Raw genomic sequence first — 19,486 nt, forward strand, 5'->3', positions numbered from 1 at the left:
GGATTTGGGCCATACTTTACACTGTTATGTTCAGATTTTGGATTGCGTCTATTCAAATTTTGACAAAAGTTAAATCCTAGACTCCATGAACTCATTGGTGGGTATTAAATATCCCAATGTCTAAAATAAAGTCAATTCCACATCAGCATCACAAATGAGGATTTGCAGTTGGAATGTGAATCAAAATCTCTTTAAAATTGAAATCAGAATAGTCTATTCCATAATTTATTTGGTATAAATAGCCATTCCCTCAAATGGGATAATGCTATAGAATAGAAATGGGACTCCGATTCCACCCAAAAAAACACTGAAATCGAAATGACCTGATGATTTCAGACTTTATTCCCATGAACCAAACGGGGACTTGATGTTGCTGGACCAATTATTAAAGTCCACATCAGCCAGATACATGACATGACATGTATGATGTGTCTGAAGCTAGCTGACGCGGTTATCATATAGGCCCAGTATTATCACAGGAAGTAGAACTGTAGACGATTTGAACTCCACGCGTAAATTTTCAAGAATTGTCAACCACGACACGACCAGCTCCGTTGATTGGACTCGACGGCCAAGATTGATATCCACGATACCAATCAATTATTGGTGAGACACAGAGAGAAGAATCAGAATACGTGTCTGTCATCCATCGGTCGACGGCCGACGGTCCGAGTTAATGTAAAATGATCCCTTTTTTTCTTCGTTCCAACTCCGCCCACCGCTGCTTCTCCAGTGGATTTGTAAGTGCTTAGAACTTAGAAGATGTGTTTGGATCAGCAGCGATTTCTTTTACCCGAAGAATTCATCCCGTCGAGGGCTCGATCCGCGCAGGAGAACGCAGTAGTGGAAGCACTGAGAGATCGCTTGGCCGAGACCGAAGCCCGGCTTGAACGAGCAAGAGCTCGAGAGGCGGAGCTCAATCGCAGGTTGGAGGAAATGAAGCGCTTCATATCCGTCATGGAGATCCTCGAGACTTACCTCAAAAGGCGATTTCGCGAGCGACAGGCGCAGTTGTCTAGTCGGATTCTTTCGGTATCTAAGAGCTAACCATCCTGTTTCTGGTTTCGGCGATCATGTCTGTTCATACCCTTCCTCTTTTTTTCTTTTTCCTTATTTTCTCTTTTAACTTCAGTTTCGTGTCTCCCTGTCGTCCTCAATTGTTAATATTCAGAATTCCGATGAGTATCGTTGTTTTTCAGTGATTAATTTTCTTTCCTTTTTGTTATTGTTTCTGTATTCCTCTTTCAGTGATTGTTCTTCTTCATGAAGATTAGGTAATTGTAGAATCAAGTGAAGTTTTATCAATAAATATCAAAAGTGACCGACTTGTAGTGAAACAGCGACCTTTAGTGTCACTGCTAGTTTTGGTGGAAACGTGGCTTTTAATATTACATGCACTAGTTTGCTAATGCAAGATACTGTGAATGGTATTTTGGTTGTTGGTAGGTCTTTTGGGTTGGAGCAGCCATGGACCATGAGTTTGAATGAGGAAGAAATGGGTTTCGGCATGGGAGATAAAAGGTTGGTACTAGAGGACAAGCTGTGGGCAAGGTCTCTATTAGAGGTACTAGTCTGGTTTCAGTTAAAGGTTCTACTGCGGCTATCATGGTTTGGAAGAGAACTTAGGAGGTGTCTATGGCTATCATGGTTGCTGGGTTGAAGCAACCATGGACTGTGAAGTTTGAATGGGGAAGAAATGGGTTTGGTCATGGCAGATAAAAAGTCTGTACAAGATGACAAGCTATAGGAAAGGTGAAAGGTCTCTATAGAGGTACTATTCTGGTTTCAGTTAAAGGTTCTACTATGGCTATCATGGTTTGGAATACAGGTTAGGAGGTGCGTGGAGGGTCAACGATTGAAATCATTCTATTTTATGGTTTTTCATTTTTGAACCCACAAGTTCATCTTTGAAAATTAAGCTATCTTAAGATGATGCAGACACAAATTCATTTCTTGAAATCCTTCAGTGATCTCATTTCTGTTTCTACTAGCATTCCTCTAAGCAATAAATTTTAGATGGTGATGAACTCCTGTCCTCTGATGCAAAGAAATATGGAAGTAATATGGTTTTGATCCAATTGGTTTCCAAGGCCAGGGATTATAGAATATGCTGGACAAAGCAGAAGAGAAAATGCTACTGCAATTGCTCTAAGGGCAAGATTCTGTTAACTATTTTTCAAATATAATTCTAGATCTTTATTACCTTCTGGATTTTGGGTGTGAGCTCTATCTTGATATCTTGACTTTGGAGTTCCTGAACCAATGAAAAGATCTGTTTATGGTTCAGATGTTATCTTTTTTGTTGATAGTTGTGTTTTACAGTGATGAGCATTCTCAAGCATTTGGAAATCAAGTAGGAAACAATACCTGAAAAAGTTTTGAGAAACAAGATTCAAATGGGATTATTAAAGAAAGATGAGGTTTTATGACCCAACATTTGGGATAACATCCAGTGTCTTCAATAAGAAACCTTTAAAAGTAAAGAAAACAAAGATTTCCCACTATGATTCCCTAGAAAAGGTGCTATAGTCTTTACATATTCCAATAGAATGTTATAGTTAGCTCTGGCTAACCCATGTGGCTACTGAAAGCAAATAGAACAGTATGTGATATGTTAGGAAAGAATACTGAATGGCTGATAATTCATGGGAACAAGCAGTGCATGTGTAAATAGTGATTGGTGACAAACACTGAACTATGATTCCACCCTAGATGGATTTCAGGCAGTTGGGGAAGAAGACCAAATGATTGATGATTCATGTGAACATGCAATAAATTTACAGTGGTGATTGTTGAACACTGAACATGAGTCCACCTAGATGGATTAGGCACCACATATGCTTTTAACATGACAGAAAACAGTTCATTAATTCTGCTGAAGCTCATGGAGGCTTTATCATATCTATTCTATATATTTAAGACACAGCTGTCCACATCAGCTTATTCTCTCTCCCCCTTAAACCGCTTCCAACAATCTTAGGATTTTGTAGGTTTTTATTAAAAAAAATAAAAAAATCAAATATAAGGATATTTAAACTAATAACCAAGTCAGTTTCTTTTTATTAGGAAACTGAATGCAGTCACTTCACTATAGAACATGGGCATCTTTTAACACCAGTCCATGCATCACACAGGTCTCTTCTGGTTTTAATATAATCCCAATGATAAAAAAAAAAAACTATGGACTTAGAGATGATAAATATAAACAATTTGGCTGGTCAGAACGCTTTTATGCTAATAATTGTGTCTTTTTGGAATAAAGTTTTTAAATCCAGAGAATTTATGGCTGTACCATGAATTTTGTTAATACCACTTTAAGGGGCTAGATGTGCAAGTGGATGAGATAGTGCTTCCTAGTCACATCTTAGAAACAGAGGCAAGGTGCATCTTCAAGTAAAGAAGACAGATTTTCTACTATGATTCCCTAAAAAAGGTGCTGTAGTATTGACGTATTCCAATAGAATGTTATGGTTAACTCTAGCTAATCCATATGGTTACTGAAAGAAAATAGAACAGTATGTGATCTGTTAGGAAAGAAAACTGAATGGCTGTAATTCATGGGAACAAGTAGTGCATGTATAAATAGTGATTGGTGATGAACACTGAAAGATGATTCTACCCTAGATGGATTTCAGACAGTTGGGGAAGAAGACCAAGTGATTGATAATTCATGGGAACAAATAGTAAATGTATGACAGTGACCAGTGAACACTGAATATGAATGAGTCCACCTAGATGGATTAGGCATCACATATGCTGTTAACATGACAGAAGACAGTTCAGTGCTGCAACCATGAACATGAGCATGAGTTCGGCTGTATCATAGTTTAATATAATACTAATTATCATAAAAAAAAGGACATGGAAACAAGAAGTATAAACAGTTTGACTGGTGAGAAGGCTTTGTATGCCAATAATTGTGGCTTTTGAAATAAAGGCTCAGTTTGGAAGGAGTACAAATACAAATATGTAGAGTGCAAAACTTTATATTTTGTATGTATTTGTACTGTACATATTTGTATTTGCACTCTTTCCAAACTGAGCCAAAGTTTTTGAATTCAGAAAATTTATGACTGTACCATGAATTTTGTTAATACACTTTTAAGCACTTGGAATCTGCTGCTTGCCATGCTGTGTGTACAGTATGTAATCAGTCACGAGTGAACACACAAGTGTTCCATACACATGGCATCCACACACTCATGTGTACAGAACACTGGTGTGTTCACTCGTGATAGGTTACATAGCTTTTTACACAGTGCAGTGAGCAGTAGATCCAGGCTCACTTTTTAAGGGGCTGGATGCGCAAGTGGATGAGACAGTGCTTCCTATGTTGCAACTATTTGTTAAGCAAGATGCATCTTCGAATAAAGAGGGGAATGTTGATTTACCAAAAGATAAAGAAAAAAAAAGAAAGAAAGAAAAAGAGGAGGAGCATTGGAGTGATGCTTTGTAAAAGCGATCTTCATATAGCATCTTGTAAATGCTATTTCACAAAGAATGAGACCTTAACCAGTCCAAGTAACTCCAGATATTCTTTTTAATGTACCATAGATGTTCCATTGTTTTAAGGGTAACCCAATTACCCAATGAATGAAAAGAAAGAATAATCCTGCTAAAAGGTTGTGGCCATTTATCCCTTATTCTTGCATTGCAATATAAACACCAATGGTGGGTTCGACCTAAGAGATCAGCTACACAAAAGTTCTGTATGTTCAATTTTTTTTTTTTTCTTTTTGGTAGAGTATGATCAAATTGTTTGGGACCCATTGATCCGTATGAACGTTTAAAGCTCTTGGGGCTTTTTTTATTTGAGTTTTCTATCATACAAATAAAAAGGTTAAAACAGATGCTTGAGATCATCAAACCATGCTGATTTGCGACCTTAATGCTAGGTCCAAGCCCAGAATTTGTGGGTGGATCAGGCTGGTCTGAAAATGATCCCCTAGCCTTAACCCTTTAAGTCCCTTCAAGTTGCAACATATCACTTATTTTTTGGGTGCTACAGCCTACAGATAGTCTTCTATGCAAGTGATCAAACCATATTGGTCTATTCAAGCATTGAAATCGGATTTTCCTTCTCTTTTAGAAAAAGCAGTGTCATATGGGTAAAACAAAAGACTTCTACATTGCCAACTGATTTATTTCTACTGCCTACTGGGCTGCAACCTGTCGCATTGATTACATGGAGGTTGTTGCACCCTGCACTCTCCTAATACTAATACAAATACAGGGGAGGAGAAAAAATAATTGCAAAAGCAGAATTCTAAGTTTTATTTTCTGGAATCAATGAATGAATCTGGCCTCCTTAGAAACTAGAAGCTGCCGAAAAAAAAAAAAGCAGCAGACTATGAATCAATTCACTTGATCACTTGATGCAAAAGTATTACCCGCTAAAATTAGAATTGCTCCTTCACTATGATCGAGAAGTGGGGGCACATTACAAAATCTTGGATCAATATCACAAGTTTAATTAATGAAAAAACGATGCTAATGCTATATCGAATTTAGGTAACTGGATTCACGGATCAACCTGTGCTGCTGTAATTTATAATCTGGAAAGGACAATTGACCAGCAATCAAGTTGTACGTGAACGTAGCAACTTTGGAGTTGCCCTGGCTTGAATTACCGTTTGGAGTCGCTATAGCTCAGCTCCAGCTTGTTAATCCAGTTTAGTTCAAAATAACTCCGACTCGATATACACAAGAATGATTCGCCGGAGGCTTAGTTGACGTAGAAGGCGAGGCATGTGTGTTCTTCTAACTGAATCACCATCTCTGTCGCATCAATTGGACTTCTCTAACCCTACTTCATCTATTTTGCTTGGCACGAAGACTAGAAGGATCAATTTGCTTTCTCTCGCTCTCCCTCTCTTCTTTTTCGATTTTCACTGTTTTTGTCAAATGTTCTTTTCTCAGCTAGCTAGGGTTATCGATAGTTATAATTTTTTGTTTTTTTGACCCAAAAGGCCAAAAGAAACTAAACAATAAACCTTCTAATTTTTCCCCATCTGGTTTGTTTTTGTTTCCCGAATACTGTGAAGTGTGAATGGAAAAAAAAAAATGAAAATCTAATATCCCGAGTCGTGCCCCACCTCACTCACCAAGGTACTCGTCCGAGTTACTGTGTCAAGCGGTGAGTTTTAAAACTGCCCAACTAACGAGTCTCCAGAAACTTGAAATGTAAGAAATCGTTGGAGGTAAAGCAAAAAAGAAAGGATGACTGGATGAGAGTTCATACTCTGGTACAGCAGCAGCAGTAATCTTCCGGAGAATGGTTTCCGACGGGCTTCCATTGGCATTCTTGCAACTTAAATCACCTGGAAACTCCAGTTGATGGTAACCGGCGAGCTTACACCAAACCAGAGAGGCAAAGAAAACATACCTCACTCTCACTCTCACATCACTCCTACTTCAGAGACTAACCAATGATGCTCTCCACTCAAATCCTGTTTCACGACGTCGACTATAATATCTGTTCCTTTCAGATCTAACATCTAACCTTACCCTTTTTTGTTTCTAATATTATACTCCTTCGTTCCTGTCTTTTTCACATACAAGCTGACAAGCGCATCTTCAACCGACATTTTGATGACTTGGAGAGCTTCTTCTGTCTTCTTCTTCTTCTTGGTCTTAAGTGTGTGAAACACAGTGAAGTCCATTTTGTTTTATGTTTTGTTTCTTTTTGGGGAGTAAGAGACAGAGGAAAAACTTCAGTGGAAGATAGTTCGGGCTCAGCGGTACAGGTGAAGGATGATATGCAGAAGAAGGGCAGGTCGAAACCCAGGATTGAACCATTCGTACCAGGAACTGATCACAACCCAAAGGAGATGAAATCTTGGGTCAAGAGGACCGGGTTCAACACTTACTTCTCCGGAGAAATGACCATCAGTGTCAATGAGAGTGACCCGAATGAGAAGAATGATAATGCTGGATTTGATTTGGAGAAGGGTCTTAATTGGAGAGGTGGGTATTCTCTAAAAAATGAGTTTGATCCCATCTCGGGCCGTGCTCGAGGGAACAGGGAAGATGAGATTCAACCGGATTCTGTGTCTGGCAATGAGTTGCGGAAGAATGAAAGTAATGCTGACTCGGTTTTAAAGGATGCACCGGGAAGAACTGAAATTCAGAAGAAGAGAAATGAGGTTGACCCTGTTCTGGGGCCTAAGGATGACCACGGGAAAGTTGCTTTGAATGGAAATGGAATTTTACATGTAAACGGTGAGGCGACTCCAGCAGTTCCTCCAGCTGCTGAACCCAAGAAGGAAGATAAGAAGGCCAAAGGCGAAATGGAAATTGATGTGTATCCAGAGGCTGAGCAACCTAATCATCCAGTGTGGTGTAGACCATCAGTGATGAAGTACGGTCTGAGAGACAATCCTGGTTTTGGTTAGTATACTTTCACTTTCTCGAATGCAAATTTGCTATTGCTCTTCATTTACTACAGAGATTCAAACACATTTTTCCAGGATGCTTTCTTTTTATCGTATTATGGAAATTAACCTTCTTCTCATATTACTTGTCCAGGGAAACTGAGGACTTACAGAAAGCATAATGGAGACAATAAGCAAACTTGAATGAATTGATTGCTGAAAAATAAAGTAACTTGTATAAGTAAAAGTCCTAAATTGGAAACGCAAGCCAAAATAATAGTAATACATCCTATATTTCTTTTTCTTCTTTAGAAGATTCCTAAGCTTTAAACAGTTCAGCCTATATAACTGATCCTTCTAAAATACAATAACCTCTAAAAGCAAATAGATTTCCTATTGGCTTTAAATAATTGTAATAATTTACCTCGGATAGAAACAAAATACCTTTCTGTGCTTCCATTTTGTCAACCCCCATTGATTGACACCATATTTAACATATTTAAGTATCATATGCAATGACCTTCAATAATAAACCCTAGCTATCAATTGAAGTATACTGAAGCGCTCTTAGACTGTTATAGAGCAAGGCTATAATTTTACTTTGAAACCAAGGATGCTATTCTTCTCGATCTACAATCAGAAAGGAGGTGTGTTTAGAATTTTACAGATTTTGAAGAATTTCAGAATGATTTGTAAGAACACTTGTTTATTTTCTTGATTGTTTTCTGCATTTCCAACTGCAGTCCCCCTTCTTTATTACAGCCTGCAGCACTATTTATCATTGGCCGGTTCCCTTATTTTCATTCCATTGGTCATTGTGCCAGCCATGGGTGGAACTGATGTAAGCATTTTGTTTTATCATTTTTTTTTTATTTACGGCACCATTTAAAGAGGATGATCATGTTTAATTTGTTCGGGTAATGAATACAGGGGGATACTGCCACTGTGATTTCCACAATGTTGTTGATATCTGGTATTACAACAATATTGCACTCCTACTTCGGAACAAGACTCCCTTTAGTTCAAGGGAGCTCATTTGTATATTTGGCCCCAGTTTTAGTTATCATGAATTCTCGAGAGTACCGGAATCTTGCTGAAAATGTAAGTTGCATTAACTGGAAGTCTCGTTTCACCAGTCAACTTTAGCATGGATAGGCATTTTTTATTTGTCAATATACTTTGGACTTTCAAAACTGTTGCAGGTTGTTTTTATTCTTTTTGGAGATACAATCCTATGGCCTCCTTTGTTGCCCTGGACATTGTGGCATTACCTTTCTTCTGAAGGTTGAGAAAATCCAACCAGCCTAAACGTAGAATCTTCTCAATCAATCATCACTTTCTATAGTCTGTGCATGAATTAGTTTGAAATTGTCTCTAACTAGGAAACCCTGCTTTCTTTAATTGTAATTGTGCTCATTATGAGTTATGCAATGGACTCCTGGAAATTTGGAATTTAACATAAGGACCATTTTCTACTAGATTCTTTTAGAAAAAATCTGTTCACTCTTTCAATATTCCAAATAACTACCAAGTTCATACTATGATTCTTGTAGACATCGTGATGGAACCATGACACTAATAGAGTAATTAATAATAGTAAATGTTTTCTTAAAACAGAATAAGTTAAAAAAAAAGGCTTTGTCAGGGCATTTAGTTTCTAGCATTAGGAGTTTGATTTCTGCAATATGTGCATTTTGTCAACTTTCAGACAGTAGTTCCAAAATTTCTTCTACATCAGCCAAGCACTTTTCTGTACTCAATGAGCAAATCAAAACCAATAATTGCTTATCAAAAATGAACATAAAAATATAAAAAGAAAAATAGTTGCATAGTTTCAGATAATCTTGGGAAATTTTCTAAGATTTCATCAGAGTTTCATATGGTTCTATACTAGACAAATATTTACATTGTCCATATTCTAATATATGTTTTCCCTGGTTTTACTCACATAGAAAAATTCCTGATAGAACCAACTGAAGTTTAAAACCGGAATTTGTATTTTGACGAGAATGAACATTATAATAGCATATCCTAATAATCCTTGCAGATTATTTTTTTCTTTCAATTAATTAATCCTAACTCGTTGCATGACACATCTTATGCATTTAATTGATTGCAGAAATTTAAGGATATAATGAAGGAACTGCAAGGGGCCATTATTGTTGGTGCAATTTTCCAGAGCGTCTTGGGATGCAGTGGTCTCATGTCTCTTCTTTTGAGGTACTAGGTTATATATCCTTAGAAAGATTTTGCTAGATTATCTTTTTGTTCTATTTGTTGTTTCTTCACTTATATCTTCAACTCTACAAAGGTCTCTGTTAAGCACCCAAACATGTAATTGTGGCCTAGTGCATTTTCTAAATTTATTTATCATGAATATGTTTTAAAATGGGATATGAATCTCAATAGGTTTCTGTCAGAGGTGTTAGCAGAAAGTAACTTCATCTGGATATGCATCACTGTCCTCAAACTCTTGAGAATAAGATATTCAGAGTGTTTAGGTCACAATCTCCTTATAAGCTTCCATTTTTTCTATTACTTTCCCCCACTCCATGTCATTGCCAGGGCCTCCTGCACCCACCTTAGACAATTCAGCTCTTCTGTGAGGGAGGCTAGAGCTTTCTCTTTTAGGAACCACATACCCACTGAACTCCCAAAACAGAATAGTAACTTTACCACAACTGTATATAAAGAAGCCTCTGTTACACATGAACACAGGTTACTCAAAGTGTATCCATTAAACTGAGTATTCAGAGGGTGCCACTTAGCAGATTTACCATATCAAGTGACTTCTGGATGAATCATATATTTCATAGTACTTTGAATAGCTACTGTTCCATCCAATTTTAGTCGCATGAGCACCTTGATTCCATTTTCTAATATGTTTTGTTGCAGGTTGATAAACCCGATTGTTGTTGCACCAACGATTGCTACAGTAGGTTTAGCATTTCTCAGCTATGGTTTTCCTCAGGCCAGTAGTTGTGTGGAAATAAGCATTCCACAAATACTATTGCTTCTTATTTTCACCCTGGTAAGCAACTTCACAAAAAGACTTATACAAACCAAAATCTTTCAATTGTAGTTACAATATTTCTGTAATTCCATCTTAGCATGGTCATTGGCCTTGTTAAATTCTCTTGATTTTGTGTTCTTTTGGCTCCTGCAAAGGTGTTCATGATATGCTTGAAACAAACATAGTTTATTCTGTTTGTATTGGTTTCAGTACCTTCGAGGAGTCTCCTTTTCTGGGCATCGAATATTCCAAGTATATGCGGTACTGAATTTCTTTACCTTTCAAACCTTTAGTTGTTTACACTGTTGGACCTTTACATTTTGGAGCTCACTGTTGGACCTTTACCTTTTCAATGAGAAAAAGACTCTTCATTAATGGTTTTAATGATATTTATAGAATTTTCAATAAAAAGGAGTTCATTCTAAAATTCCTCAAAATTGGGACACTCTTTAACTTAATAAATATTGGGCCCTGCAATTCATGGTGTTCAGGTCAACTGAATGTGAGTTTTTTTAACCAAAATAAAAAAGAGTATGGTTGCCTGTCCCATATTGTTAGCATTTTTCATATATCAAAGATCCTCTAAGGCAAATGTCACAAATATTAGTGGATCTAGCACGTCTAAAAAAATTGAAATCTATAAGAATATCAAAAACTCAGAAAATCCTATGGGGGCATAATATATTCCCACCATAGGCCAGTTATTGCTTTACTGGCCCATGTCAGGCTCAACTTCTTAACCATTTTGATGCTCAACTGCAGGTCCAAATTGAGGAACATGAAGATCATCAGGAATTGGCTATTATCCATCTGTATCACCACATCTATTGGAAAATTGGAATATGTCTATTGCATGAAGTACCAATAGTGGGGACATTAGAGCTTAAAATTCCTTTTGGGAGCTCATAAAGTCTTCAGTTATATGAGAATGAAAATCAGAATAATCATTTTATGCTTAAGCAAATCACAATTGCCAATAGAATAAATGACATTAAAATGGTACAGACTTCCTTATTTCCCTGATTACCTTTGCATAATGGTAATAATATTATTTTTGACGGCTACATAACAATAGCAACATTTAACAATCTAATGTATATAAATTCACGTTTTAAGAATTGCATCATGCCCCCTGCCCCCTAAGAGAAGTCTCCCTCGAGCAAATTATCTTAATTTATTAATCCATCCAATTTGTCTCCATTATCTCCTAAAGTCTGACTTAAAAACACCTTGCACTAAGTCTCATTAGTTTATTTTATCTTGTTAAAACTATTGACATTGCAGGTTCCACTTAGCGTTGCAGTTGTATGGGCATATGCATTCTTTCTGACAGATGGTGGAGCATATGACTACAAAGGCTGTAATCCTGACATACCCAGTTCAAATATTCTATCTGATGCATGTAGAGAACATGCATTTACCATGAAGCATTGTCGAACAGATGCTTCCAGTGCATGGAGAACTGCTGCTTGGGTTAGAGTACCCTACCCTTTACAGTGGGGTATCCCTACGTTTCATTTGAAGACTTCCATTATCATGATCATTGTGTCGATGATTGCATCAGTAGATTCAGTGAGTAGCTTATTGTTCAGATGTGCCAGAACATTAACACTGACATATAAAGTCATTGTTTATAAATAATAGTAGAAAACTAAACATTAATACCACGAAAGTTTAACAACAGTGCATCTTCTGCAACTCACCCAGGTTGGAACCTATCACTCTGCATCTTTACTTGTTATTTCAAGGCCCCCAACACCAGGTATTGTCAGCAGAGGAATAGCAATGGAAGGTTTCTGCAGTATTCTGGCTGGACTATGGGGAACAGGATCTGGGTCAACAACCTTAACAGAAAATGTGCACACAATTGACATAACAAAGGTGGCAAGTCGAAGGGCTGTGGAACTTGGAGCATTATTGTTGATTCTTTTCTCTTTTTTTGGTAAGGAAATTCATTCAGAAGAAAGGTTTTATATATTATATTCTGAAATACACTATATTTGTATGCAAATCCATGCTTATCTACTTGGTGTTTTTTTTTTTGCATATTGAATTTATTACTTCCATTTGGTAGGGAAAGTTGGTGCTCTCCTTGCTTCAATACCTCAAGCCTTGGCTGTTTCTGTCCTGTGCTTCATCTGGGCCCTGATTGTGGCACTGGGTTTATCAACTTTGCAGTATGGCCAAACATCAACCTTTAGAAATATAACAATAGTTGGTCTTTCCTTGTTCTTCTCCTTGTCAATACCAGCATATTTCCAACAATATCAACCAGATTCCAGCTTCATACTGCCAAGCTACCTCGTCCCTTATGCAGCAGCATCAAATGGACCAGTCCACACTGGCAGTAAAGAAGTAAGTGGAAGATATCTGCATTTAATATTTATCTATAAATACACAGATAAACATATTAGCATATGCAGGGAGCAAGATATGGGGCTAGAAGATCCATACTAGGTGATGTAGGACAAGAAAGGGAAAGTCCTATAAATTTTTGATGGGAAGAATGGAAGATATTCGCAGGTTTTAGCTATATAAAAATTCAATCCTCATAATAACGTATCTGGATATGTACCATCAGTTGTACATCAAAAACATGAGTACATAACTGAAGGAGGTTTTTAATATTGAACAAATACCATGCAATACTCTATATGTGCTCCCCACAATCCAGATTAATCTAATTTCCTAGCCAACTGTTGGATCTATTAATGTGGATTGGGGAAGGAAGCTACGACAGCCATTTCCAATATGAAACTTATGCCATGCTTTGTGGACCTTTACTCATTACTGCCTAAAGGGTGACGGATTATGATATTAGACATAGGAATGCCTCCTCTCCACGGAATGGCATCTGCCATGACTCATGAGGATGAGTCTTTTCTAGTACCTTTCCCACATGTAGTGCTCAAGAGGTGCATCAGCATGAATCAATTTATTGTGTGGAGATGCCCCACATTCCACTCCATGGGTATTCGACAGTTTTAGTGAACTTATTGGTGTATACACATATCTTCTTCTTCTTCTCTATGGTAGAGAAATGCTGACTTGCTGCCATGTGTTATTTGAATGAATTGTGTTCAGGTTGATTTTGCAATAAATGGTCTTCTATCAATGAATATGGTGGTAGCGTTTTCAGTGGCATTTATTCTAGACAACACGGTTCCTGGAACCAGACAAGAACGGGGAGTGTACGTATGGTCAAATGTGTTAGACTTGGTAAATGACCCAACCCTTGTTGCAGATTTTTCACTTCCAAGAAAAGTTGCACTCTTCTTTGGCTGGGCTAAATGTATTGGAGCATGAAAATAAAATATATACATGGCCTGAGCGACTGTTTGGGAAAATGCTGATTTGGTACCCTTTGGAAGGGGGGAGAGAGGCTACAGCCATGGTTTTCAAAACCGGACCGGACTGGATGGTCGGACTGGAAAACTGGGAACCAGTCAGGTGATTGGTTCCATTTTTCCCCAAAACCGGATATTTGCAAAAAGAAAAACGTTGGTTTAGTCAACAAACCATTGATTTGGGTGGTTGAATCGTTCAAACCGTTCAACGATTTTGGCCATTTTTTATTTTTTTTATCAGAATAGGCCAACCATTTGGTTTGAACAATCGGACCGTTTGACTCAGAAACCAAACTCCTTTACCGGTTCGGCTTCGGGTCGGTTTTAAAAACCTTGGCTATAACTGTTCTTCACGTATTCGCACATCACTTGGAACTTTACCAAACAGGAGGGAAAATTGACATGGCCAACACAACATATAGAAATTATTTCTTTATTTGATATGTTTTGTATGCATGCATTTATGGGCCCCATTCATTGAGTAGATAGGTACCACTATCAATAGTGCAACATTATTAACATTTCCACTGGTCCAACGTATTCAATCTTTGGCACCAAAAAATCAACCCTCTAAAACTAAAACCAACTACAAGATTAAATAATTCTTCAAATGGTCAAAAAGAAAAGATTGTTTTATTTGCAAAGCAATGGTTAAAGGCATCCAAGCAAACTTTATTTGGACCCAAAAGACCTCTTACATCACGTCTACAGTAGTATGCATGGTTTTTAAAAAAGACCCGGAGACCGAATTGGTCAGGGTCCGGTTACCGGGTCGAATGGTTTGATTGTTCGAATTAAATGGTTGGCTTGTTCTGACAAAAAAATAAAAAAATTAAAAATCGTTAAAACCGTTTAAACAGTTAACTGCCTGAGTCAGCAATTTGTTGACCAAAATCAATGATTTTGGGCAAATTTCCGATTTTGGAGAAAACCGAAACCAATCACCTAACTGGTTCCCAGTTTTCTGGTCCGATTTGATTTTGAAAACCATGGTATTATGGAATGGTTCAGTTTGAAAACAACTGCAGTTTGCGGTCTCACATAAGCTAGGTACAGTTGTACCTATGCCTTATGGTACAGAAGAACTAGGGCTACCCAATACTTGTAGTACAGAGGTGCTAGGGAGGGTGCTCCACTATTAGAGAGTTTTAACTCAATTATAAGTTTCAATAATATACTAATTGTTATTGGTTATTAGGTACTAGCGAAGACCCTTCGATGCAAGGAAAAATCTGAAAAATTGAATCATTTTATTTACTATTAATTGTTTGATAAATTAATAATCAAAATTTGCTATTAATTAACTAAAAATATTTAAATCTATTGTTAAAATTTAAAATTTTAATAATTTTATTTTTTATTTAATGTTGATTTATAGAAAATAATTATTGTTAACTTAATATGAACAAATATTTTTAATAAATTTAATTTTATTAATCATTTTTAGTAATTTTAATAATTGTTATTATTTTTAAATGAAATTTTGATTGACTTTAAATAAATAAAAATAATTACAAAAACTAACATTTTTATTAATTTCACTAATAATTAACAATTATATAGGAATGGCAACAAGGCGGGTTTAGGGCACTCCATCCCTACCCCATTCCTAGTGTCAAGTGGGTTCAGGGCAAGGTTCCCACTCCCTATTAGGGATGGGGAATCCTTGAATTTCCTCACCTTGTCCTTAGTGTCAAGTGAGTTCAAGACAAGGCACCCATTCCTCATCAAGGATAGGGAATCCTCAAATTTTCATTGCCCCATCCCCAATGTCGGGCAGGTTCAAGCCAAGGCACCCACTTCTTGTCAACCTAATATTCAATTTGATGACAAAAAAGATCAAAAAGATATACTAGTATCGGCCACATGGTAAATTTCTAAAAGTACACTAAATTATCTTTAATTTTCAAAAATGTAAGTTTATGAAAACTATGGAAAATCTATTACATTTGTGTAATTTTGAAATTTTATTTAAATTTATTTTTAGATTGTTATTAAATAACTTATTGATGGTGTGCGATCTAGCTACTCCTAGCTGGAGAGCAACCCGAACCTCAAATGGGCGGCGAGCTGGACCGATCTACAAAATAGTGGATCAGAGAACCTAGGGTAGCTAACCCGACGAGGTCGCTCCGATGCTTAAGTCAGTAATTATACTGTGAATGTGAGTTGAATGCTTGAGAGCTTGAGTGCTAGTGAGTAGAATTATCATGCGTACCTTTGCCTTGAGATTTCAAGTCTTTATATACTAGAGTAGTCGTAGGCCTTATGAAAGAGCTCCGGGATCTCCGGGCTATGGAGATAAGTTGGTTCCATTTTTTAAGGAGAGCAGTATGTTGATAAGGTTTATCATCTACCTCCGATTCAGGCGGAACCGGGATGAGTTCTTAACGTGATCTTGCAAAATTTGGGATATGTTGGCTCATCGTGACCTCAAGAGATTCAGGATCTGTTGGGGAGGCCTTTGGAGTTTCATTAACTCCGAGCTGAAACTTCGATTCTTTAATCTTGAACTGGATTGGGTGTCGAGGTGCCTCTACACCGAGGCAGATTTTGGGCTGAGGTGGCTGAATACTCGAACTCCGAATGTTGTGAACTAGGCTTGCCTGGCTAAGTTGTCATCCATCGATCAGATCGTGCCTACATGTCCCCTTCTTGCTAGGTTGTGCCAAATCACCCTTCATCACTTATTTTTTAGGGTAATTGTCCAAAATTCACTGACTTTTCAGCATTTCTCTTAAACCCACCATAACTTTTTAAAAGGTCTAAAACTCACATGTTAGTGAGTTTTTCTTTCCAAAACTCACCTTCTATTAAAGCACCGTTAATATTCACCAACAGAAGTTGTCCACGTAGCATAAATACAGTTTGCATGACCAAATTGGCCCTGGCAAATTAGAGAAAAAAAATGCTCATTTAGGGTCTCTCTCTACCGATCTTCACTCTTCCTCTGTCGCTCAGAACTTCCTGCATGCCCTTCTGGGTAAGTACGATCTTGGGGTCAGGAATCCGACCAAAAACACTTTCGTCGACGTTGCCTTGGCTTTGCCCATGCCGGACTAGAATGATACGTCGAGGGTGAAGGTGTTAGGGTTAGCATATCAGTCTTGTCGGGGTAACCAGCCAACCCATTAAAGGAAGCAACTTGGGCTGCTCTGGACCGTCAGAGGGTGTCCTCACAGCAGCGAATCAGAAAAGAATGGAATAGTTTCGGGTGCAAAGTAGGGAGAGATGAGGGGCAAGTAGTAGGGCAGATGACATGTATAGGCGTAATGGTTGCCATTAACGCAATGGAGAAGCGGAAATGAGAGAATATGGCAAGGTGGGTGGTGGGTAAGCGAAAATGATGGAGTCATTTGTAGTCCAACTCCAGCATTAAGAAAACAAAAATAATGGTCGTTAACGTATTCGTCTGCTATTCAATAACTCTGTTTCTCAGTCTGGTGAGAGAGAGAGAGGCAGAGAGTAGTTCAATGAATGATACAGTCTTAAGAGCAAACGAACAGGATGAGTTTCGTACGTTTTTTATCAACCATCGTTACATAAACTATGCAAAGGATGGACCCTCCTCTTAAGTAAGACAAAGGAATTAGAGAAAGATTCATTGTACCATCCGCGTGGGTTCTAATCTATCATCTGTGCATTCAATCTACTCAATCACTCCAATTCCCAGCAATTATCAATTAATTTGTTTAGAGGATTAGTTGTTTAATTATCAATTCTCCCATTCAATCTCCGTCTGACGCCATGCCAGAGCAGAATGAAAGAAAATGGACAAAAACGAAGAGTGAACCAAATAAAAGAACATGGCAATACCAAGTTATAAAATCAGATAAAACATAGCCTTATTGCATGAGGATTCAGATTTCAGAAGAGATCGTACACATCAAGGAGGAGAGGAGGTTGGGAAAATGTTTGGTTGAGGCTGATTTCTCATTTCGTTTGGAGGAGAGAAAGAGGAAGCGAGGGTTTTGAATCCTTAACTTGTATGGCATCAACTGCTATTTTCTCCTCTTTGCGAAGAAGAAGAACACCGTCCTCAAAGGCTTTCTTGGCTCCGGTCCAGCTCAGCGACATCATGCTAGTTCAAATGCTCTCTGTCGTTGCTAATGAGATTGAGTTTCTAGAGGAGCGCGCATCTACAATAACGAAGGGGATGTTGAGCCAATTGTACCAGTACTCAATGGCTTTCTTGCGCTCACTAGATATTGCAGATTCTTGCTTTTTGGATATGTGGAAGAAGAAGAAATGAGTTCTGGGTAGGGTGGCAACGAGCCGAGCTTTTCACGAGCTGCTCAAGCTCGGCTCGTGAGGCTTGCGAGTTGGCTCGAATATATATATATATATATATATAATAAAATATAAAACGATCCGAGCTCGAGCTTATGAACTCTTGACTCGAGCCAAGCTCGAGCTTAAGGTTCTGGCTCGAATCGAGCTCGAGCCTGGTACTATTCGGCTCGGCTCAGCTCGAATCCACCCTTAGTTCTCGGAATCAAAAGAAGGCATGGAAGGGTCTTATTTATCAGGAAATTGGGGAGAACTTCCTTACAATTTCGAAGGATTTCTGTTGCCCAATCTGATTGGATTTGATGAGAGATCCAGTTATAATCTCTATTGGGCAGACACGATCGATCATTGATTTCTCGGTGGATGGAAGGTCACTGTACCTGCCCAAAGACAGGGTAGATGCTTTCTCATACGGGTATTGTATTATTTGTTATTTATTTAAAGGGTAAAATGGTAATATATTAACAACCGTTAGTTTGTTTAAGGTTAAGTTAGTGGCATGGTGAGTTTTAGACATTTTGAAAAGTTATGGTGGGTTTAAGAGAAATGTTGAAAAGTCTTGGTGAGTTTTGGACAATTACCCTATTTTTCAAATGCTTTGCTTACATAATTACATTAATTAAACTTATATTTTTTAATATAAACTAATCAATAATTTCATTTTTCCAATGTTATACTAATTTATCTTAATAATTTGTGTAATTATTGGTTCAAATTACAATTTTCCCTTTTCCACACTCATTTACCTTTAATAGTTTACAATAAAAATTACATAATTTTTCAATAGTTACTCAAAATCTATCAAATGTAATAAATTTTCCTAAAATTTCCAAAATATTCAAATAATTATTTAATACATTTTAAATAAATTTTCAAAATTTTTCCAAAAGTACAATATTATATCTTTTAATTTCCAAAATGTTAGTTTACAAAAATGTAGTTTTGCAAAAATTTTTGAAAAATGTATTACGTTTGTGTAATTATGGAGATTTATTAAAAAATATTTTAAATATTTATTTTTATTAAGTAATTTACTAACAAAATTACACTAATTTATCTTTTATTTTACAATTTAAATTAATTAATAATTTCATTTTCCAACGTATAATATTTTATTCCCTCATCTGCATTTGGTTATTAACTATAATAATAGCAATAACTAAAATTTTATAATTTTGATAATTGCTAAATATAATTCTCTATTTTATAGAAATTATTTAAAGAGGTTTCAATTTCTATAAAATGTTATTAGCATGAATATAGCAGTAATTATCCAAAATACTTTAAAAAGTAAATGATGAATTAATTAATAATAATATTTATTAATTTTTGATAATTTACCAACCGCATTTATTAGCTTTTGTTAATAACACCATTTAATACCCAACAAGTTCATTCGGACTATGATAGCAAGTTCATTTGGAATCCGAAAGTTGGCACTTGAAGAAGGGAGAGGCAAATGG

At 37.0% G+C, this 19,486-nt stretch overlaps 1 protein-coding gene across 1 annotated transcript; it reads left to right on the plus strand.

Moving 5' to 3' along the window:
• Positions 1–228: 228 nt before the first annotated feature.
• Positions 229–14,212, plus strand: LOC104595500 (nucleobase-ascorbate transporter 11). The gene is made up of 10 exons (XM_010256250.3): positions 229–7,389; positions 8,117–8,214; positions 8,304–8,474; positions 9,493–9,593; positions 10,269–10,404; positions 10,597–10,647; positions 11,671–11,958; positions 12,094–12,328; positions 12,461–12,741; positions 13,471–14,212. Exons 1-10 carry the CDS (start codon positions 6,759–6,761, stop codon positions 13,690–13,692), a joined length of 2,214 nt encoding a protein of 737 aa, XP_010254552.1. The 5' UTR covers positions 229–6,758; the 3' UTR covers positions 13,693–14,212.
• The last annotated feature ends 5,274 nt before the right edge of the window (positions 14,213–19,486 follow it).

Source organism: Nelumbo nucifera, chromosome 5 (genome assembly GCF_055504915.1).
Source record: "Nelumbo nucifera cultivar China Antique chromosome 5, China Antique-T2T, whole genome shotgun sequence".
Lineage (NCBI taxonomy): Eukaryota > Viridiplantae > Streptophyta > Magnoliopsida > Proteales > Nelumbonaceae > Nelumbo > Nelumbo nucifera.

Bases quoted from the DNA above. Each gene is read 5' to 3' on its own strand.
- LOC104595500 (XM_010256250.3), top strand. From the start codon at position 6,759: ATGCAGAAGAAGGGCAGGTCGAAACCCAGGATTGAACCATTCGTACCA. The intron at 9,594-10,268 runs GTACTAGGTTAT...GTTTTGTTGCAG, and splicing joins CTCATGTCTCTTCTTTTGAG to GTTGATAAACCCGATTGTTG. The intron at 10,405-10,596 runs GTAAGCAACTTC...TATTGGTTTCAG, and splicing joins TGCTTCTTATTTTCACCCTG to TACCTTCGAGGAGTCTCCTT.